The 23,497-nt window shown below is 44.5% G+C and overlaps 1 protein-coding gene across 1 annotated transcript in view; it reads left to right on the top strand.

Moving 5' to 3' along the window:
* The window catches only part of LOC107126016 (MAX gene-associated protein-like), a 98,278-nt gene that overhangs the window by 35,318 nt on the left and 39,463 nt on the right, over positions 1-23,497 (top strand). Inside the window, exons 11-16 of the mRNA XM_015429510.1 lie at positions 3,734-3,874; positions 4,159-4,236; positions 4,440-4,454; positions 5,485-5,994; positions 9,405-9,657; positions 18,022-18,570. Coding sequence (XP_015284996.1) covers positions 3,734-3,874; positions 4,159-4,236; positions 4,440-4,454; positions 5,485-5,994; positions 9,405-9,657; positions 18,022-18,570 — 1,546 coding nt within the window. The remainder of the gene's footprint in view (positions 1-3,733; positions 3,875-4,158; positions 4,237-4,439; positions 4,455-5,484; positions 5,995-9,404; positions 9,658-18,021; positions 18,571-23,497) is intronic.

Below are 23,497 nucleotides of genomic sequence, written 5' to 3' on the forward strand. Positions count from 1 at the left end.
CCAGAAAATGCCACTGTGGCAAAAGCAGGAAATGCCACTAAAACAGACCATTGATACATCTAACTCAGCATTGTTTTTATGGATTAGCAGCAGCTTTTAGAGAGAGAAAGGTATTCCCAGCGTCTTCTAGCTGGACTTCGTAGGAACAGATATTAAGCTCCACCACAAGCCACAGCCCCTCCTATCATCAGCTCACAAAAACTGATGACTCTGATCTGAGTTCTAATACCCAGATCTATCCTGGTGGGAGACAAAGACTGCCACCCATCCTATTAAAGCTGGGAATGAATATGCATAAACAAGTATAGGGTTGGTTCCCAATAAGTAGCTTGGTACTGCATTGTAAAAGTAGGTCAGAGATTTGTTTTTCCTTTTATTCATAGATTTCATCTCACTTTAATCTCTACTTTTTCAGCATCATGGCACCTCATTGTAAAAGAAATTTACAGCACTTAGCTTTCTATTAGTTGTTTATGGCATTCTGGATATAGAAATGTAAACGTGCTGCAGATATCTTAGTGTAGCAAATCCTAAATAATGAGATTTGGGACACTTAAATCATTGTATAATGTTCTCTGCCATTTTGATTAATACTGTGAATTCTAAAATACCTCTAGGCTATTAAAATGAATGCAGGTCATTATTCAGATGAGTGGAATAAAGTTTTATAAAATCCATTTATATACAGTTTAGAATGCCTTAATTAGTTTTTTACATCAACATTAAAAATGTTAGTATTTTGATTACTTTGTGGATTTCTTGATGAGTTTGCAGTGGATTGCACTGAATGTGTGAACATTTAAAACTTTTCCTCCATAAAATAACTACATGCCAAAGGAAGCCTAAAATTTAAACCCATAATATAAAGAACAAGAGGCTTAGACTGGTTTCTACTACAAATATTGCCTTTGAGGCCTCGTTGCAAAGTAATGCAGTTACTGACTGATAAACTGCTTATTGAGAGGTTTCTTTGGAAATGCCACAAATGCCTACTGAAAATCATGCACTGCAGATTTTGAGGAAATGATATTAACATTTCCTGTGCCATCATTTATGGTGATCTTGTCCTTAAAAACTCATAAACACTTTATTTGGTAATTCAGTTTATGCCTGACTGTGTCACTTGGATTGATGCTTGACAGCAACGATGCCATAAATTATGCATGTCAATTTAGCAAATGCCATTAAACCAAGCAGGTCAGGGTAATTTCAGTAATTATACATATAAATAGTATTATTAGCTCTGTCAACGTCTGTACCTGTGTTATATGTCAACATAGCCCATCAACTATGTGGGTGAAAGATTCTGGGTTTTGCACAACATTGATTGACTGGACTGGTTCCAATTTTAATCTGTTGGGAAACTGATGGAGGTATTTATTCCATTTGGCTGGTGACTATAATCATGCATTACTGCACAAATTTAGAACACTGTCTCATGTTTTGCTTTGCTTGATTTAATTTTAGAGGCTATGAATGAAGGAATAATTGCTTCTACAAAAATATGGGAAGAAGCCAACACTGTTTTCAGTGTTATATTATGATGGTACAACTATGTTCTGAGGGCCTTTCAAGTTCTGTGTACTGGTGTTTAAAATATATAATATCCTTTAGTGTTTAGCTAAGTGATTCATTGTTATTCATAACTTTTAAACAATTAAATACAAATTACTTTAGTTCAAAGTGACAGTTTGACTGTTCAGTTTTCATTCTTATTTGTGGTAGCTAAGTCTGTTAAATGTAAGCAAATCAAACACAAGCAACCTGAAGGAAATCAACTGGTCTGGCTTGAAAAGGCCATCACATAGCTGGGAATTTGGAGGTGAACAATACAGGCCATGTTTCCACATATATGTATTTCTGCCTGCTCCACCCCACTCCCATTTCTACCTGTTTGCTGTGTGTCATGTGAAAGCCCTTCTACTGGAAGCCCTTCTGCTGTCTGGAAGGCTAGACTGGGCCCTCTTCCCAGATACCCAGGACTGTGGCAAGAGAGCTGAGGATGCCTTACAGGCTGGTGAGTCAGAGGTTGCAGCTGAAGCCAGACACTAATTTGATAAGCTGTGGCGAATGAGGTTCCAGAGGGCAGGTGGCAAGCCTCAAATATCTAAATAAGTTGTGCACATCACAGTGCTAACTGAAAAGTATCCACACGAACACAATATACAGAAACCTCAGGAACAGTCTGTATCTTTTAAGTCAGAACACGTGAGCAATTTTTATCAACAAAATGCTGTTCAAATTGGTTAGTGTTCTACTCACATTGGCAGTTTCTTCCTTTGAGACAAAATAGAATACGCCTCTTACCATGTTGTATTGATGCACTGTACTGAAAAAATTGTTACTACAGAAAAGTTCAGCACATTTCGCCCCCACTGCCTCTATAACAGTCATTTCTGCTTCTTCATTCTCCTGGGTCTGCAGAGAACAAGGGAGCCCGTGTGTGGAAGAGAGTTTTTAGGAGCAGTAACTTATGTGAGCTCCACCCCTATTCCAAAATCCTACCAAATCATCTATATGACTGCCAGCCATATTAGTGAGAAAATTCCCCAAAGGTGTCAAGAAACCATCTGAATCTCTTTTCCACTAGGAAAGATTATTCTATTACCTTTCCCACTCCCGGAAGGCACTTTGAATCCCTTTTAGTCTTAACCATATCAGCTAGTGATAGATGATGATTTGGGACTGAAGAAACATGTTAGGTCTTCCTGTCTTCCGCAGAACATCCAACTGTATTTGTAGGGCCCAGTGCTAAATCTCCTTCAGATGGTACAGCCTCAGCCTGGATAGTGAAGTCCCCCAGAACCATAAAGTTGGGAAATTCCAACATTAAGACTTGCTTAGGAAAGGAGATTTGTTAGGCAATGGGATGGGTTGTGCACCATCAGAATCTCTGGTCTGTTTTATTAATCCCACAGTAGGACCAAGCACTCAGAATTCAGTGACTGTTCGATGGGGGGTACCATGCAAGGGAGAGAGACTCTTAATTTATTTAAAATGTTTGCATCCAGTGGGACTTAAAGGTTCCTTGCATTAAATTTGAAAACAAATATGGTATCGCATAGGAATATAAAATACAGGAAGCAAGCCACAACCTTCACTCATTGGCTTATAAAGGCATAGGATACAAAAAGAAAGATATTGCTGTGTATGTAACTTCTTATAAAGGCATAGAACATCCAAAACCTGTGCAAAGTCAGGGCCTTCCTTACATCCTTGGAAAGCCAGTTCCATAGCACAGGTGCATTCATAAGGAAAGTGCAACAACAGTTCTTACTAACCTATGTTGTGGAACTAACCATCCATGGTCTAATGAATGGAGCTGTTGGAAAGGTCTAGGACTCAGCCACCTTCTCCCACATGGGCAGGTTGAGATCATCCTCCAGAGGTGTCTATCAGAGACAGGTCTTTTCCTTTGCACCCTTCTCTCAAGAGATGTTCACTTGATATAAACTGTTGTCTTTAGAAGCTGAGCAAAGTTTGTCTAACTACCAAAACCTATTGCTTTTATTTATTTTAGGTATTATTGCTAGATTCATTGCTGCTTTTTAATATAGTTTTATTAGTTTTGCTTTTAAGTATTGTTAACCACTTTGAAAGCCCCATTAGAGCAGAAAGGTGGCATGTTATTAAAACAGCAACAATTTGATCATTACTGAAAGAAGAATGATACACAATGAGGTTTTCCCATAGGTGGTTAGTTAATCTGAAACTTCTTTATTTTGTTTTATAGATTCGAGAGGAGGATAAGGACCCTGTGTACTTATATTTTGAAAGTATGATGACCTGTGCCCGTGTTCGAATATATGAACGCAAGATGCAGGAGAAAAAACAACAGAAGTGTCTTCAGAATTCTGAAAAACACATCGAAAAGGTGAGATTGTATTCTCTATTAATATATGCAGCTCTGGTAAGAACAACCTGAGTTGTAGAACACTGCCACTGCACAATTGCTGAACTGTCTAGCAGTTAAATAACTATTTACCTATTCTTAAGATACGAAATTTTGTGCCACAGTTTTATTTTTCATTCTTCCCAATTTGAATGCTAGAGTTTGTGTTGTTTGCTTTTAGATATGTATTATTCATGGAGATGTATTTTTTTTAAGTCTCAGGGTTATCTTTTTATATTTCTTGCTCTTTCTTTTTTCTTTCCCAGGAGCATTCTGAGCTTCAGCCCCTTAAAATGGAAGATGGTAAAGAGCCTGGAGGTAAGATTAAAATCTTGAATTCTCAAGTTATAAAACTGGGGTGTTCATACAGGATCCCTGAAAATTCTGGGCACTGGGAGTGTGCTATGGGATTGTGCTCTCATTCATTCCATCCCTTCCTGTGTAGTGTAAATTCCCTTTTCTGGATCCAACCACAGCTAGCTGTGACTGCCAGCACTAACAGGAGGTCTTGTAGAATTATGTGTGCATCTGCACAGAGAATCAGTAGAGTAGTGTTTTATTGGTGTTAGAGGGTAGAGGAAAAAAAACAATATTTCGGATATGAAATCTAAAGAGCAAGAAGCTCTTTAGCATTAAATAGTTTAAGTGATGAAAGGATTTAAGTGATGGAGTAGAGATTGAGGTGGTATTTTCCATTCTTGTCCAAGGATATCTTTGGGGGAAAATAAGAAATGTTATACCCTCATACTTATGTGGGATGTGAAAGTAGATGTGCTTTTATTTGTATATAATGCCTTCATGGCAACTGTCAGCTCCCAGTTTGAATCAAATTTGAAAATTTTGAAGGCATGATGAGTACATTTGGTTTTCATTTTTTATAATGTATTTTGGTCATTGTAGCCAAAGTTGGTTTTTATTCAGTGGAAGGTAAATTTTGTTTGGGAAGGTTATTCCTGTAGATGCGGAGCCCCCTGTGGACAAAAAGCCATGTGAGGGGGGGTGAGGAGGTGGGCTGCAGTTAAGGAAGAGAAGGGCAGGATAAAATTGCCCTTCTTCCACAAGTGCAGCTCTGCTGATGAAAGAGGAAGGATGGAGCGACTTCATTCCCTTCCTTCTCTCTGCAGGCCTCTCCACTGACATGACCCAGATAGTTGTTTATTCATATGGGTTCCACCACTCCAGGAATTATTTTCTCTTGGAATTAAAAAAAACGACTGCAGGTGGTGGTGGGGAGAACTCAGAAAATATCAACATTCTTTCTTTGGCAATTTGTTTAATGCAAGCTTTAGCTTCAAAACAATTCTTGTCCACTAGGGTATAATTCTGGCAAATACAGATTTCTGTTTAGAGACTTTTAAAAGTTTCTATCCTGTTCCGATACATGGGGTCTAAGTGGATATTAAGGAACAAGATTGTTTGTCTGGAAACATGTGGGTATTGTAGCAATGGTTTTTCAGATGGCTATGCTCTGTGTCTTTAGTATACTTAGCTTCTGCTGCTGCTAGTACAAGGTAGGCTGTATAGATAATAAAACAGCCTGGGTTATATAAAGCTGCAATCTTGCAGAAACCTATTTCCATTCTTTCCCAGAGAAAAGTTGGTGGTTTTCCTGTAGTACAGGAGATCCATCCACTTCCTATGTACATCACACCACACCAAATGGGACAACCAAACTAATCGAGATTGTTTCTGATTGCAACTGGGAGGAGGATCGCAATGAGATCTTGAATATCCTATCACAGCACATCAAGAACAAGATGCCAAAGTCCCTCAAAGTGGGAAACTTTGCTATTGATCTAGTATCTGAAAGCAAAACCTGGGATGAGAAGAACACTCCCATCTATTCTTCCCGAGTGAAAATCTCCGTGCCTTCTTGCCAAAACAAGGATGAAAAGGTTCACATACCTGTTTTGGAGCCACCTAATAATAGATTGTCACCAAGCAAAAGGACAGAAAAAATAACATTCTTAATCCCTGGCTCCTTGGGCAAATTAGAAGAACAAAGGAAGAAGGGCCTGCCTTTTTATGCTGGACTTTTTCCTGCAGGAAAACTGGCTGCCTATACATGCAAATCTAATTTGAATCCTTCATGCCTGATTCAGGTAGGTTTTTCTGTTGAGATCAAACTTCTTTCTCTGTTTTTGAACTTCAGCTGCAGTATCTCAAATAGTATAGTCTAGGCACTAAGGTTTGCCACCATATCTGCCATTCATGAGAACTAAGCTGCACCAATAGGTTGAGCAAAGTTTGGAAAATAATGCTTATGTATTAGCTTAACTAAATTCATTGCAGCTGCTAAGAGTCTTGGTGAAGACTAATGTTTTGATGAGAGCTGTTAAACCCCCCCCCCCTGTTAAATCTCCAGATGAAACAGCCCAGATGCCTTTGCAATAAATTTATTTGTCTGTATTCATCATTTTGGTCTTACGTATTGCATTTCGTATGTGGTTTGAGGTCATTGCTCCTTGTAATTTAAATGTCTATCATAGTCTCTTATGGTAATTCACTATGAGGTTCTCAGTATTTTATCGTTTGGCTTAAAACAGTTTTATAGTGTTTGTGAACGTGCTCTGATCCAAAACCACATTAGATTAGTGTAACGTGCTTTATGTGGGGGTTGCCTTGGGAAACTGTCTAGGAACTCCAGTTAAAGTTAAAGTCCAGTGGCCTGCCTGGCAGTGGCCTGGCTGTTGTCAAGGACAAGATCCTCCTACCAAATCTTGCTTTTTATGCCCTCCCCATCTGCAGCAGTGAGATGGGTGGTGATCAAGGTCACAAGTGTTTTTTGTTTTTTTTAGTGGTGATGCCTCAGCTTTGGAAAGTCTTTCCCTGACTTTACTGTCCTTTAGGCACCACGTTAAAACATTTCTATTTACCCAGGCTTTTAACCGAAGAGTTCCATTTTTTTAATCTGTTTTTATGATCTGCTTCTAGCTCGAGGACTGGTTTATTAGTATTGCTTTAGGCTGATGAATTTTGCTGTATGCTGTTTTATGCTCCTAGCTTTTTTATGGCTTGTTTTTTTATTATAATTCATTTGTTTTTTAAATGTTATTGGGTTGACTCCAGTGACCTCTTAGTGGAAGATGCTAACAGGACCTTTCCTACAGTCTCTTCCCACCAACCATCCTTACTGACCCCTGGAAAGTTTATTCCTGGGATTGCAGGATCCGTGTGAATTATAATAGCCATGTGGCTTGGGTGGCTGCAGTGAAAAGGGTGAATGCTTTAAGAACATAAGGAACCCCCTGCTGGATCAGACCAGTGTTCCATCTAGTCCAGCATCCTGTCTCACACAGTGGCCAACAAGCGACTCTGGAGGTCCAACAAAAGGGCATAGAGACCAAAGGTTTTCCCCTGGCAACTTTACCTCTCTAGCCCACTAGTGGAATCCAATTATACCCAAAAAGGTTTCTCTTTCAGGAATTTTGTGAGGACCACAGAGCTAAGATATAGCACCCAAATAGCAGGGGGGTGGGCTTGGGTCAGTGGAATAGCTTCTGCCTTGCATGCTGAAGGTCTCAGGTTCAATCCCCAGCATCTCCACTTAAAAGGAACAGGTGGGAGGCAGTGAGAAAGACCTCTGCCTGAGACCATGGAGAGCCACTGCCATTCTTAGTGGACAACACTGATCATGGACCAAGGATCTGATTCAGTATAAGGCAGCTTCATGTGTACAAGTGCTGCTGCAATTAAACCATGCAAAGGCATGGGCCAAGAGGGTAGCCAACCTACTTTCTGAACCCTTTCTGCTTCTTCCATCAGCTCAGCTCTGCAAGGCAGGAAGGGAAGTCTATTTTTGCCCCCTTCCCATTGCAGCCTCCCAACCCATGTTGCTATTAAAGTATGTGGGTCCATCTATCCCAGGAACAAACTTGCACTGTGTTGGAAAGGACTGGGGGGAGGGGGAATCTGTGAGTCTTGTAACCACGGATTGCTGGATCCAACCCATTGTATTGTTTTTTGTGAGCCACTTTGAGCAGGTCTCTGTGGAGATGATGTATAAGGTTTCTTAATAAATATGTTTTGTGATTTTCCAGAAATTTAAAGTTAATGAAAGAGAATTTACCTTTTGGCAAGCAGATATGTGACCTAATCTGTTATTTTCTTTAGGCCAGATGTTATTGATATGTTGCCACAATATCAGAGAATTATAAAGAAAATAGGAATGGTTAGAAAACCAACTTTTATCCTGTTTTGTACACATATTCAGGGAGTCTAGGAATACATCAGGCTAACAAAAATTGTCTGGCATCTACTTAAATACTTACTGTGTAACTACATGAAAAGGTAGCCATTTGCAGTCTCTAAATATATAGTAAGCCTAGCATTATCAGGATCTTGCTTCTACATCTGCTTAATTATTTGATAAAGTAGGCAAGGTTATTGATCTCACCTTTCCACACATGCTACAGGATAAAAGGGCCAAAATAGACGATGGCAGCTATGGGACCAACCCATGACCACTGACACAACAAAGGAAAATTTACCCATTTTAAGATTGGCATACAGTCCTGACTGGCCTGTAGTGTGATGGCAACAGGCAATCCCACGGTGTCTTTCAAAGGGCAGAAACGGGGGCCCCTCGGCTGCTTTGGCACTTTAAAAGGAGAACAAGATCACCTGTTGCCGCACCACCACAGGCCCCATCCCCTTGTGGCAATTTTAAAATGGCTACATTTTCCTCTAAAATGGCATTGGTGGTCATGTCTAGACCTGGTGGCTGTTATCATGTCTAGTTTGGCCCTAAGCAGCTGCTGTTAAGGTAACACTGATGTGGAAGAGAGAGCACTTTTTTTTCTGCCTTTGAACAGTATGTTTACCTAAAACTATTCAGATGAACAGTGTGGAAAGAAAAAACACATCGCAACTTCGGTCACTCTTCTGTTTCCCCTCCAGATTTTGGGATTCTTTAAAGTCTAAAATGAAAAATAAAGACAATAGCTGTGATATTTCCCAGGCTAAATGTTTTTACTATGCTAGATTCCTTTTGGAAGTGCTAGTTGTGTTAGCCCAAGAAACTTTAGACAAGGGGTCACCATCCTTTTTAATGAGAGCTACTTTTCAGTCATGAAAAATATCCCAGGCCACTCCCATCCACCCCCAACATATTACCAAGTTTTGTTCTGTCCTAGAAATGCAATATAGACTATGAAGAGCACCAGAAATGAGACTACCAGCAAAGCAGCACAGAAAAAAAAATCTACGAAAAAGCCTAGAACAGATTTTTTTGCAGTCTTTTCTGGGGGATACACAAGCTTTTCTATAGTAGCTGGTGAGACCCCTGCATTAAACTTTTCCCCTAACTCTATGCTACATGGTGAATTGCTTTTAAAATCGAGAGGTTTCAACATATATAGTTGGGAGGGGAGAGGGGTCAGTTGTTTAAGGAAAACAGGCAGAATTAAGGTAACATAAGCCCTCTGAATAGCTTAAGCTGTTCTTTTAATCTTTGCCATTGTCTAAAAGGGCAGAGTTAACCACTGTTGGCATTTTCTCTCTCTCTTTGCAGGTTAATGGTAAAAATTATCCTCAGGCCAAGCTGCTTTTGGGACAGATGGGAGCATTACATCCAGCCAATCGACTTGCTGCTTATATCACAGGCAGGTTGCAACCCACAGGTCTTGACCTCTCAACTCTCAGTACTGTGGTCTCCAAGGTTGCTGGTTCTGAGCCGCAGTCAAATACTGCCAAAACACAAGTTTTCACCAGGACATCCTCTGGAGCACGCCGATATGTTCGTGCACCAGCACGGAGACACATAGGTAGGTTAGACCATTATAGTCTTTGTTTTTAAAAGCAGCATTCACGTTTTCTTCTGTCCACTACACTACTAGTACTTAAGAACACAGACATCAGCTTCAAGGATGTACATTTCATGCATCTGATGAAGTGAGCTATGACTCATTAAATCTTATGCTGGAATGTATTCTGTTAGCCGGTTTGGTGTAGTGGTTAAGAGTGACGGGCTCTAATCTGGAGAACTGGCTTTGATTCTCTTCTCCTCCACATGCAGCTGCTGGGTGACCTTGGGTCAGTCACAGTTCTCAGAGCTGTTCCCTCAAGAGCAGTTCTCTCAGAGCTCTCTTAGCTCCACCTACCTCACAGGGTGTCTGTTGTGGGGCGATGAAGGGAAGGGATTGTAAGCCACTCTGAGTGAAGGGCGGGGTATAAATCCCATATTTTCTTCTTCCTAGTGTCTGTGGTACCACTGCACTTCTGTTTTGTTTAGGCAGACTGAAGTTCCTTTAACTTGCCTTTGCAGTATCCACTGGGAGTGACTTATTTTGTATTTGGGTTATCTTTGCAATTGTGGATGTTGCTCATGTAAATATTAACATGGCCATACCTTAATTGTAATTTTCATACAGCATTGCTGTGTGGTAGAAGAGATGAGCTGTGTTTCACTAAATGAAATATGCTGATTAAATTTTTGTATTACACATATGACAAAGTACTAAATCATTCTCTATTGATAATACAGGAAGGTAACACTGTTGGGAAGCTTCAGCTAGTGAACAGTGTGGGCTTGCCCCTCTTTTTGATGACTCTGAGATGGTTGTAAACCTATTCAGCCTGTGTTACAGCATTTGCACTCATTTCCAATGTTCTCTGGAGCCCAGTTCAACTGGTTGGAACATCTAAATGCCTTCATGGCCTGGAACCCACATATTTTGGAGATTGCCTCTCCCTATACCAATCCCCATGCCACCTGTGTTGTTCAATTGAGATTCTACATTGTATCAAGGTGGGAAGCTTAACTGTAGTTGCTAGAAGCATTGGTTTTAGATTAGTGATTTGAGATTGTGGAATGTTACCCCCCAGGGATGTCTTTAGAAAGGACTTCGTAGCATACCTTTTCCAACTGGCATTTGATTTAGGTGGTTAGGAAATATTTCAGCCTGGTCTGTGTACGGTGATCTTTGATGTTGTTTATATTCCTTTTTTGTATTTCATTTTGAGCTTTTGGAAAGGTGGTCTAAAACTGTTTTAAACAAACAAGGAGTTAGTAGAGTACACAGGACAAATCTGCTCTGCATTGTTCTTAGCCCTTTTCTTACTCAAACAAATCAACCTAAGCCTCCTGAATTAGTCAGAAGAATGAGTACACCTTAGAGAAAGCATGCCCTCATGGCACCCATCCTCTGAATCTCTACCATTGTTTTAGAGCTTCTTTTTACTGTCCAAATGATGGCTAAGTATGGAGCAGCTTGAATTCAGTGGAAGAGCCTAGACTGCCACAATCTTTCCTTGAGCTCAAGACAAGCTCTTTCAGTCATATGGAGGTGGGGGTTCCTGCTGACCTGGTGGCAGATGCAGATAGCATACTTTGATGGATGAGTTATTCTTTTTTCTATTGTTAAAGTGGTGAGGGGGGAGAGTTGAGCACCTCATCCATCTCACTTGTACCTCTTTGCACCTACAGTTATTGCATGGAATTATCTTCAATTAAAGAAAGAACAGGTGGTCTTTCCTAGAGCCCAAAATGTTCCAACCTATGCTATAGTTTGGGCAGTGAAGTGGGCTACACAAATTCAGACTCTCCCATCTTTTGAATTCATTAGGGAGAGAAGGATTGGGCTCAAGGGAAGTCTCTTTTGAGGTGAGCTTCCTCAGACCCAACTGACCAGGACTGGTTTGGGGGCCAACACAGTCTCTGTCCCAAATCCACATCTGAAGCTACACTTGAAAAGTGTCAGATTCAAAGGAAGAAATTACCATTCTAGATTGCTTATACTTGCTCTGTTGTTTTATGTTCAGTTACGTTGCCCAAGGCAGACATTTAACATGGGTCTGAAAATAGCCATGTTGTCCTCACCTAGTGATGGGTTTTTTAAACCTAAGACTTAACTAGCTTTTTAATCTACTATTTTGAACCGGTTTCTAGAAGAGCTAAGGGGCTGATAAGTCCACTGAGAAATTTGGTTTTTCAGCTAGCTTTTCAAGAATTCTTGAATAATGTGATTGGGCTATGTGATTGGAAAATGTGATTTTAGGTTTGTGCTTCAATATGTAGTGTCTTCGATATGTGATGATTACCTTATTAAACACTGTCTCTTTAGATGACAATATTTTGAGAACTACTTTGAGTTTTGGAAAGGTTGGGAACACATCTTTTAAATCTCTTATCTTGTCCACCTCCTAGTTGGTCACTTTGTACATCTGTATGCAGCAACAAAATATAGATGATAAAATGTAATGGCAAAAGTACAAAAACGGATATGTCTTGTAAGGGCAGTTCTAAATGGTTCAGATAAAGAGCCTAATATCACTCAGAACTAGGGATGGGCACAAACTGGGAAAACATCCTGAACCCAGCTACTCTTCTAAATCAAACTGGTTCGGGAAGTTCAGGACACGGGGGATGCCCCTGGGTGTTCTAGAGGCTCCAAAATTGCAGGGTATCTCCAACTGACTCTCCTTACCTGCCCACCAAGTTTGGTGAAGATTGAACTTGGAGGAGTTCATTGGACCCCAAAGAAGATGCTCCCAGGAAAGTACTTTTTGGGAAGATGTCTGGCACAGGTTCTGGAGTGTATCGAGTGGATCCTGTGCAAGCTAGAGGCATCAAATTTGCGGTGCACCTCCCCAGGATGCCCCCCCAATATGCCCTACAAGTTAAGCGCAGATTGGACTTGCGGGTGGGTCTGAGTTACAGACACCCAAACAAGGTGCACCCAGGAAAGTGCTTTTCAGGGAGATGTCAGGCACAGATTCAGTAGTGTATAGAACAGGCCCTGACTTGGGGGGTCCGAGTTATAGCCTGACAAAGAATGGGCCCCCAGAAAAGTGTTTTCTGGGGAAATGTTGTCAAGCGTCAGTTCTGGGCCATAGAATGGACATAACGGACCCTGTGCAACCTAGTAGAGGGGAAGCATCAAACTTGCAGTGGACGTCTCTGGGATGGACACCCCTCTCACCCCGGAAGCATGCGGGAGAGAACTGTTACTGGCACTATTGTGGATGGTTGTGTCCATGGCTGGGCCCACCTGTCCTCTGCAGACAGACAATGTAATTATGGGGCAGAGCCACCCTCCCGCCCTGCCCAGGGCCTGGGGGCTACCCGCACAAAAGCCAGTGCAGCTGGCAGAGCAGTGGATGAATATTTGCCCTACATGGTGTTCTGCTGAAAACATGTGCCACTGCATTCTGGACTAGCTGAAGCTTCTGGGTCAATCTCAAGGATAGCCCTGCGTAAAGGGTAGCTGGGCCCACCCTCCGTCTACAGACAACATACTCACAGGGCAGGGCCAGGGGGCCTGGCTTGGGAACCACCAGCACAGTTGATGGTGGCAGTGTCTCCCTGGGCCTACTCCCCCCTGTGGGCAGCGTGATAACAGGTTAGGGTCAGTCTGCCCACCCAGCCCAAGATGCTTGCACAGAGGTGTGAACTGAAGTTCAATTCTCAGTTTATCTTTGGTCTTGCCCAATCCAATTGCTGCGGCCACCTTTGACAGAACAGATTGCAACCAGAAGGAGTGGTTCCAGTGCGAACCAGCAGCATCCAATTCCTGGGAAGGGTTGGCCCAGCCCTGTAACCACCACTAATCTACTGTAGTCACCTTGGGTTGGGAAGCCCATGTCCTTAAACACCTTGCCAGCTTTGTGAGTGGAAGGGGATGGCCCTGGGCTCGGAGCCAAATAGCTAAGGGATGGCCCTCATTTCCCTCTGTACCATGTGTAATTTACCCAGCCAGGCTCCAGCTTGTGGCTGCTATAAGAGGGACATGATAGTTGGCAACTCTCAGCAAAAGGATCTACCTGGCAGTCCCCTTGCCAGCGAGCAGAGGGAGAGACTGGAACCCCGCACCAGCCTGAATGACAGGACATGCTCCTTGGCAAGCCCCAGCGAGTGAGCACCCGGGAACATCCATACCCTGCAGGCACCTTGCCCGTGGGGTGAGTGAGAGGGGATGGCTCTGGACTGGAAGAAATAACCACCCTCCTTGATGATTGGGAGTCTCGGACACAGTCATGGACCTGGACTTATGTGCTCTCTGATGAGCTCCCCCCCCCATGCAGGACCTTGGTTTGCTGATTGAGGCACCATGACATCTACTGAACAAAATGACAAAGCCGTGGGAGGGTGAGAGGAGGGGAAGGATGGCTCAATGTGGCCCGACCCCATAACAGGTGGAGTTGGCCTTGCTGTGTGATCACCTTGCCAGCAGATGGAGCAAGGTGACATGGTGGCTCTGAACAGGAGCCCGTGACCTTCCTGAGTGGCAAGGAGGTTGCATTAGAATGGGGGGAGGCCCCATGATGCAGCCCAACACCCTATGGCATCACAGGCAGAGCTGGCCTTGCCCTGTGATAACCTTGCCAGCAGACAGATCGAGACGACATGGTGTCTCTGGATGGGAGTCCCCCAGTGATGTTGACTCAACACTGTTGCCAGCCAGCTCCAAAACAAGGCCCTTGCACCCACCATGTCATGACCAGAAACCACATAGCAGAGTGAGGGCCGGGATGGCTGCAGTCAGCTACATGGCAGTGTGAGAGGAGTTGGCCAGAGCGCACAGAAAGAAGGGAAGGCCTATTCGGACGATGAGAAGAGCCACACAACATGAAAGCAAGCCTCAAACAAGGCAGAATGGCTCAAAGGATTATGCCCACCCAGTCGAATACACACCCCAACCCAAACCACCACTGCCGTGGCCACCTTTCAGAGGACAGAACAGAACCGGAAGGGGTCACTCAAGTCTGCTTTGGAGAGCTCAGACTTGACCAGCTCCACCGCGGAGAGGTGCATGGAGTGCACTATCCTGGAGGGGATAGTGTATCAGGCAGACATGTGATGCATCAGCCAGCGAAAGGCCATGTCCTCCACATTGCTCCTTTCTGAGCCCTCTCCCTTGCCCTTTTTCCCAGCACTGGTGGCATCCCTGTGAGCATGACTCTTTGGAGAGTGGCTTGCCTTGTACTCCTGACCACAGCGCCCGGAGCTCCTCTTTGAGTGGCCTGCTCTTCCCCCGTGCCTCCCCCTGCTGAGTGGAAGTGGGCCTCTTCCACTTTCCACTAGTGGCCAACACCCTTTTCTCCAATGGCGAGAATGCAGATGTGCCCCTTGCAGGTGCCTCCAGAGAATGATGGCGGCCAAGTCCCAGCCCCTCCGGACACAGGCGCGCAGCACACCTGGCACTCCATCTCCAGCCCCATAGCCAGTGGTGGGGTGCTGAGGGCAGCATCCCCTATCGAATTTGCAGCACCCCCACACAGTCTTCCCCATCTGAGGCACTTACATGTCTCTTGCTGCACCCCTGCCTTCTCCCGAGTCCCGGCCTCCCAGGCAAGGGTCTGAGGCCCCACCCAGCTCCTGTAAGGAGGGGCGCAGAAGCTACGGGGGCTTAACGCCCCTCGCCAGCCTTGCCCAGTAATCCATCAGAGCTATGATTGAAGGGGGGGAGAGAAGTTGCGGCAGCAGAGGAGCCCCCAAATCCCTCAGCCCTTAAAGGAAGAGATGGGGGGGGCAAGATGGGTCTTTGGTGATTGGTGAAGACAATGGCAGCTGCTACTGTTACCAACAGTTTGCAAGAGCCAAGCCCTGCGCCAACTTCCTGGCTCTCACTTGGTCCCTCAGTGGACACATCCCACTCCTCTTTTTCAAGGCAGCCATCCATTGTTCATTGCCATGGGCTCCGGCGCAAACCTTGCCGGCTTCGTTTGGTAACTGTGGAAGGGGGACTAAAAAGAGACCCACCACGGAGATCCAGGACTGATCCTGCCTGCCTCCCCTTATTCCTGCATTACAGGGATTAGGAGTGAGGAAATCCACCCCAGGTTTCCCTCCCTCATCTTGCCCATCCGGACTTCTGAAGCACGGCTGATTGGAGCTGGCAGCTAAGGTCGGTGGATTGAGAATAGGCTTCCCAGGGTGAAATGAGGTCATTTTCACCGCTAGAATCTCCCTTGTTTTCTGTAGCAGCTCAGGCTGGCAGGCAGGCAACTGAATTGGGGATGGGATCAGCTTGGTTGGGGAGCTCATTTTGACCCAGCAGTCACACTGGTGATGGTTGGCTGGTTTATGCTGGAGATAACATGTTGCAAATGGTGCCCTTGGCTTGGAGCAGGAAGTGAAGCAAGTCCTCCCTGGAAGGAAGGGAGGGGGCTAGAAGCAGGCACTTGGAGCAGGAAGTGAAGCAAATCCTCCGGAAGGAAGGGAGGGGGCTAGAAGCAGGCATTTAACTGCAGGGGCTTTGGCAGTAGGATTCAAAAATCATAAAAGTGGGGATTTAATTGGCACACACACCCCCCGGCGTCCTGGCAACCCCCTTCCAAATTCCTGGCTACAGGGCTGTCCACTATGCATGGGTCACTCCCAAGGGTGCAGAAGTATTTCCATGTGGTGAACTGTGTTCCCAAGCCCATGGTTGGAGCAGGTGGGAGGCACAGCTGCTTCCTGGTGTTGGGCCAGGGAGTGCTAGATGGGAGTGTACCAATGGAAGCAGGAGCAGCAGGAAGTTGGGAATCTTGGGAGGTGGAAGGGGAGGATGCATCATCACCACCACCACCACCACCACCCCTCCAAGTAAATTTAATCAGTCTTCTCCCTTCCAAACAGAGTTTTGTGCTGCAATTTAGGTGGCAGCACTGAAAACTCTTGAGCAGCAGAGAGCTCGGTGGACAGAGCAGGGGAAGTGGACACCAAGATCCTGAATGATCTGCTGGGGGCATCTTCTGCTGTGGAGGAGGCTGTGCTTGTCGCCAATGACCATGTGGCACCGGAAAGCGATGGCATCCTCCCATGGCCACAAGCGTGACCCACCCACTCTCATGGTGTCGGAACACCTGACCAAGCAAGCACTGAACCCAACCACAGCCTAGTAGGTCAGTTGCCAGACAGGCAGACAGGGCAGCAGGCAGACAGGCACAGATCAATGGCTCCTGAGGAGAAGCAGGTCAGTGGGGGTGTGTGTTTCAAAGGGAAAGAATGCACCCCAGGCAGTAACTGGAACAAGGTAGGCACACAAAGATTGCCCACCAAAGAGAAGCACGTCAATTGGGGGTGTTTCAAATGGAGAGCTGGGAGTAAAGGGAATGCACCCCAGTAACTGTGGAACAAGCCTACCAAAGCAGGTTGGGTGCAGGGAGGCCAGCTGACAAGCACAGATCTCCCCCCCACCCCCCGAGAAGTCGGTCAGTAGAGGGGGGTTTAGTTGGAGCGCAGTAAAGTCAGTGGGCACAAGCACAGTTCACCCCAAAACAAAAAGCAGCCCAGTGTGTGTGTGGGGGGGGGAATAAAATGGCAGATAACTAAGTTTGAAGCCCCCTCGAAAAAGCAGCCTGAAAAAAAACCCCAAAGAGCAATCCCTTGTTGTCTTACTGCAACCCAAAGGGTGTGTGTGTGTGAAATAAAATGAAAAGAAAAAGGAAGGGAAAGCACCAAGGAAGCAGACAGCATGCAGGAAAATCTCGCTGAACAAAAATGCTATAATGTGAAAGAGGAACTGAATCCCAATTTTCCCACCCTTTGCAGCAAATGGAAACTGAATTGCAAAACAGAGGAATCCAGGGCAAAGTAAAGCCCCCTAACTGAGTAAGCTAGCTAAGCAATCCCCACCACCACACCCAGCAGTGAAGCTCCTTTGCCATCGTGAGTACACTCTCTCCATCCAAAGCCACAATGCCAACAAAGGGAATGCGCGCTTGTCCTACATTTATGTAGATCTGAGTCCCATTGCGACAAATATAAACTCTTGTTAATGGCAGGCAGCAGTGCCTCTCAAGCTTTGGAAGGTCCCTGTTTGTGTTTCCAGTGTTGGAAAACACCAGCCTCACCATTGTCTAGCATTTTTGCACCAGAGTTCCTGGGTGAGTTTCATTGTCCAAGTCACACCCAAAAGCTTGGAGATTTCTTTGAAGACCACAAGCGTGCCGAACGTCACCTCCTGAGTTTTAGTTCGTGCCCATCCCTATTCAGAACTTGACATTTACAAATCAGTGTTGAAGTAAAATGCCCAGTTTTGAACTACTTTATTCAGTAAAGTTAAAAAATTACACAAAAGAGTTCTTTTGTTTCTTACAAAGACTAGTATTAACTGTGCTGTCTCAGAGAATGTCTTGGTTTATGCTGGGATATGGAGAGGGAAAGAAACTTAGATTTTGACCTTGTAAGTTTTTATTTTCAGCTGCCCGGCCGTCAGTGGATAGTTTGCCCTCTCAGTTGGTAATGAATGCTGTTGGAGCTCTGCAGCAGAAGATCCTTGCAGTTAAAACACCCCAACCTCTAACAGGACCACAGAAATTTAATATTAAGTTTGCACCACTATCTCCCAGGACAAGTTCCATTCCTGCTGCTGCTACTAGTATTACTGTGACGCCATTTCCTGTAACCATTTCTAGTCATTCAGAATATAAGGAAGCTACCTGCTCTTCTGGTACTGCTTTAGTGAATACTAGTGAAAAATCTGAAAATAGTTCCCATACCACAGTCTCACCCACAACTACTATGGCTACTGTTACAATAACAAAATCTACTGGAATAGCTACACCAATTGCAACCATTGCTTTTGCGAAGTCTGTAGTAGCCACATCAACTGTTCCAGTTTCTGCAGCACCTCTGTCCACTGTCTTAACTGCATCACCTGCCACAGTGACTACACCAGTTTCAACAGTTGACTGTGTTCGTACTGTACCATCAGGAATTCAGACAAGTCCTTTATCAAACCAAAAACAAGGTATGATTCCTGTTGATGACCAATTGTTGCTACAAGCTGGTTCACTAGATAGATTGGCACTCTACTAGCTTCACCAGCCTGCTGTAATAGGGGACTGGGATGGCTAATGTGTATGAATGTGTTATCAGGTGGCTTTCCTATGTGACCTGATAGATTAGTGAGCAGGCCTTGGTTTACATATGAGGAAGGAGAAGGTGATAGGTTTTGCTTAATTACCTGACTCCCTGGACAGAAATTTCTGCCAGGTGTTTTGAAGAACTTGCAGCTCCCCTCTTTGACCCAGTACCTTGGCAGCATAGTAATGAGGGAGCTGGTGCCTGACCCCCAGAACCTGGTTCCAAGACTGGCAACACCTGATTAAAAAACTTATCTGATAACTACATGTGACCCTTGAACTTCCTTAAGTCATTATCATGTCTTCATGCCATTAATTAATTGTACTCTCTGTCCATGGAGGATGGTATCCTTACTGTGAGTTATGCCTCCTACTTGCTCTGAGGCAGGGCATATGCAAATTAATTGGATAACTTCCAGGTCCATCTGAACACATATCCCCAGTCCATGTCTTGACTTGCTTTGTGATAGGACAAGCTTCCAACAGTGAGCTCTCTTCACTAGGACTTTCTCCTTATTTCCCCTAGTTGGCATAAATATCTTAAAAAATCCTCTGCCCCATCTGTGGCTTTGCAGCTTGTCTCAGATGCAGAGAAAAATTTTGCTTCATTACAATAGCAGCCTTCTTCCTTCAGTCACTGGCAGCTACCATTGTGCCTGAGCCAGACTTCCTAGGGTTCAGGAGTAGTTGTACCATCTCTTGAAACTGGCACACCTTCCCTTCATTCTGAGATCACGGTGGGGCAGGGGTGGCAATGGAGATTACTTACAAACTGAGGCTTCAGCAGGGGCTGGCCATGTGGATGGGGCTTGGCTTTAATGACACTAGGTCTCTTCTGAGGGTTCAGAATCCAAATCTCCAGGATCCAAATCTCTAGAGGTAGAGACTCCAGGAGCTTCTTAAGGTGCTAGTCTTGGCACTCTCAGCCCTCAGCTGGAGCGTCCATTTCGGCCTTGGCATGCATAGTGTATGCTAGCTAGATGCCATGCAGTTCTTGGTGATCCATTTTCCAGTTCTCTAGGCAAAAGTTATGGTGGTCCTCAGAGAAACTAAACTTTCTTCTTTCCCTTTGGAAAGTCTCTTTGGAGAACTCAACAGAGAACTCTTGGGACATTCACTGTGGCGGGGGGGGAACAGTTCTACTTCTGGTGCCATCATAGGCAGCCAGCTTTGCTCTGGTTCCTGATCAGCCGTTTAAAGTGTACTGTGAAGTCCATCATTTACCTTGGCACTACAGTCTCCCTCTGCATGCTGTTCCTTCCAGAAGATGTCTATCCAGCCTCAAGAGATCTGTTGTTCTCTTCTCAAGCCACATGGGTGGATCAGTTGTTCCTAGCCTGTATTTTGTCTTGCTGGTTTCTAGCATGAACATTGTCTCTTGGGCTACATAGAACACAGCACATCTGTTATGGTGATTCGTGCTTTCACACCAGGACAGAATCAGCAACAGCACAAGCAGATTTCTCTACTGTGAGAAGTTTGCCGATCCCTCCTGTTGTGGCTCCAAGACTCCAGTCTACAAAAAATATGTTCCCTTTCCAGAGCCTTTCCAGATGCAGATAACTTCAGATGCAAGTCTCCTTGGCTGGGGATCCTACAGCAGCCACCAGGTAATCCGGGATAAATGGAGTGACTCCGTTGCCAAACACAGAGTAAACTGGGTAGAGCTAAGAGCAATTTGTCTCACCCTCCACAAATTTCAGCAAGACCAGACAAGACATTCTAATCCTCACCAACAGAATGGTGTCAAAGGCACATGTGAAATGCCAAGGCATGACAAGTTCCTGCTTCCTTCAACAAAGGCACACCAGCTTCTTCTTTGAGCAAGAATGCACACAGCATCTCAACATCTCCAGCATATCCCAGTCAGAAGGAGCTGACAGTTTGGACACCCTTACCACTGTGTTGTCCCTTTGCCTACTTATACGCATTCCTTCTGATTCCACTCATTACCAGAACTCTCATCAGGATCAGCCAGGAGGTAGCAGAGGTCATCTTCATAGCTCCCTACTGGCCAAGAAGACCATAGTTGTATCTGGTAGCAATGGGAATGTCACTTACATGGATCATCCCACTTGCACATTACATCCCTCTTCAGTGTCCTTAGTTGCAGCCAATCCAGACTGCCTCCACCCTTCTGCTTGGGTATTGAAAAGAAGTCTCTAGAACACTGTGGTTACCCAGCTGAGATAGTGAACATCATTTTGGCTTCTGGACATTCCTGTTATATGAAACCCATTGGAACACTTTAACCAGATGGTAGTGCATGGACAGTAACAAAAGGCTAAAAGATATGATGCCGGAAGATGAGCCCCTCAAGTCAGAAGGTGTCCAATATGCTACTGAGGAAGAGCAGAAGGCAAGTAAAAGTAACCCTAGAAAGAGTGAAGCGGCTGGGCCAAAGCCGAAAGGACGTTCAGTTGTGGATGTGTCTGATGGTGAAAGGAAGGTTCTATGAAGACCTACAACACCTTATAGAACTAACACCAAAAAATGATGTCCTCATCATCATAGGGGACTGGAATGCTAAAGTAGGAAGTCAAAAGGTAACCGGAATAACAGACAAGTTTGGCCTTGGAAAGCAAAATGAAGCAGGGCAAAGGTTAACAGAGTTTTGTCAAGAGAACACACTGGTCATAGCGAACACCCTTTTCCAACAACCTAAGAGGCGACTCTACACATGGACATCACCAGATGGGCAACACCGAAATCAGATTGACTATATAATTTGCAGTCAAAGATGGAGAAGCTCTATCCAGTCAGTAAAAACAAGACCTGGAGCTGACTGTGGCTCAGATCATGAGCTACTCATTGCAAAATTCAGACTTAAACTGAAGAAAATCGGGAAAACCACGAGGCCATTCAGGTTTGACCTAGATCGCATCCCTGATGAATATACAGTAGAGGTGAAGAATAGATTCAAGGGTCTGGATTTGATAGATAGAGTGCCTGAAGAACTATGGACAGAGGTTCGTGACATCGTACAGGAGGCAGCAATCACCACCATACCAAAGAAAAAGAAATGCAAGAAAGCAAAATGGCTTTCTGATGAGGCTTTACAAATAGCAGAGGAAAGAAGGAAAGCGAAAGGCAAAGGCGAAAAGGAAAGATTTACCCAACTGAACGCAGATTTCCAGAGAACAGCAAGGAGAGATAAGGAGGCCTTCCTGAATGAACAGTGCAAAGTAATAGAAGAAAACAATAGAATGGGAAGGACTAGAGATCTCTTCAAGAAAATTGGAGAAATCAAGGGAGCGTTCCATGCAAAGCTGGCCATGATAAAGGACAAAAACGGTAGGGACCTAACAGAAGCAGAAGAGATTAGGAAAAGATGGCAAGAATACACAGAAGAACTATACAAGAAAGACCTCAATGTCCTTGACAAACACGACGGTATAATCACTGACCTTGAGCCAGACATCCTGGAATGTGAAGTTAAATGGGCCTTAGAAAGCATTACTAACAACAAAGCTAGTGGAGGTGATGGTATTCCAGCTGAGCTATTCAAAGTCTTAGAAGATGATGCTGTTAAAGTGCTGCACTCCATTTGCCAGCAAATTTGGAAAACGCAACAGTGGCCACAGGATTGGAAAAGATCAGTATACATTCCAATCCCAAAGAAGGGCAATGCCAAGGAATGTTCAAACTATCGCACAATTGCACTCATATCACACGCTAGCAAGGTCATGCTCAAGATCCTACAAGCTAGGCTTCAACAGTACGTGGATAGAGAACTACCAGAAGTACAAGCTGGGTTTCGAAGAGGTAGAGGAACGAGAGATCATATTGCCAACATTCGCTGGATTATGGAGAAAGCAAGAGAGTACCAGAAAAATATCTACTTCTGCTTCATTGACTATGCTAAAGCCTTTGACTGTGTGGATCACAACAAACTATGGCAGGTCCTTAAAGAGATGGGAGTACCAGACCACCTCACATGTCTCTTGAGAAACCTGTATAAGGGCCAAGAAGCGACAGTTAGAACCGGATACGGAACAACTGATTGGTTCAGCATAGGAAAAGGAGTACGACAAGGATGTATACTGTCACCTTGCTTATTTAATATATATGCAGAGTACATCATGCGAAATGCTGGCCTGGATGAATCACAAGCGGGAATTAAGATTGCTGGGGAAAAGATCAACAACCTCAGATATGCAGATGATACCACTCTAATGGCTGAAAGTGAAAAGGATCTAAAGAGCCTCTTGCTCAGAGTAAAAGAGGAGAGCGCAAAAGTGGGCTTGAAGCTCAACATCAAAAAAACTAAGATCATGGCATCCGGCCCCATCACTCCTTGGCAAATAGAAGGGGAAGCTGTGGAAGTAGTGACAGACTTCACGTTCCTGGGATCCCAGATCACCGCAGACTGTGACTGCAGCCATGAAATTAAAAGACGCCTGCTCCTTGGGAGGAAAGCGATGGCGAACCTAAACAGCATGATAAAAAGTAGAGACATCACCCTGCCAACAAAAGTCCGCATGGTCAAAGCAATGGTATTCCCAGTAGTCATGTATGGCTGCGAGAGCTGGACTATAAGGAAGGCCGAGCGCCGAAGAATAGATTCTTTTGAACTATGGTGCTGGAGAAGACTCTTGAGAGTCCCTTGGACTGCAAGAAGAACAAATCAGTCAATCCTCAAAGAAATCAACCCTGACTGTTCCCTGGAAGGCCAGATAATGAAACTGAAGCTCAAATACTTTGGCCACCAAATGAGAAGGGAGCACTCACTGGAGAAGACCCTGATGCTGGGAAAGATTGAAGGTCAAAGAAGACGGGGACGGCAAAGGATGAGATGGTTAGACAGTGTCA

This window comes from Gekko japonicus, unplaced genomic scaffold, assembly GCF_001447785.1.
Source record: "Gekko japonicus isolate JY-2015 unplaced genomic scaffold, Gekko_japonicus_V1.1 scaffold251, whole genome shotgun sequence".
NCBI classification, from domain to species: Eukaryota; Metazoa; Chordata; class Lepidosauria; order Squamata; family Gekkonidae; genus Gekko; species Gekko japonicus.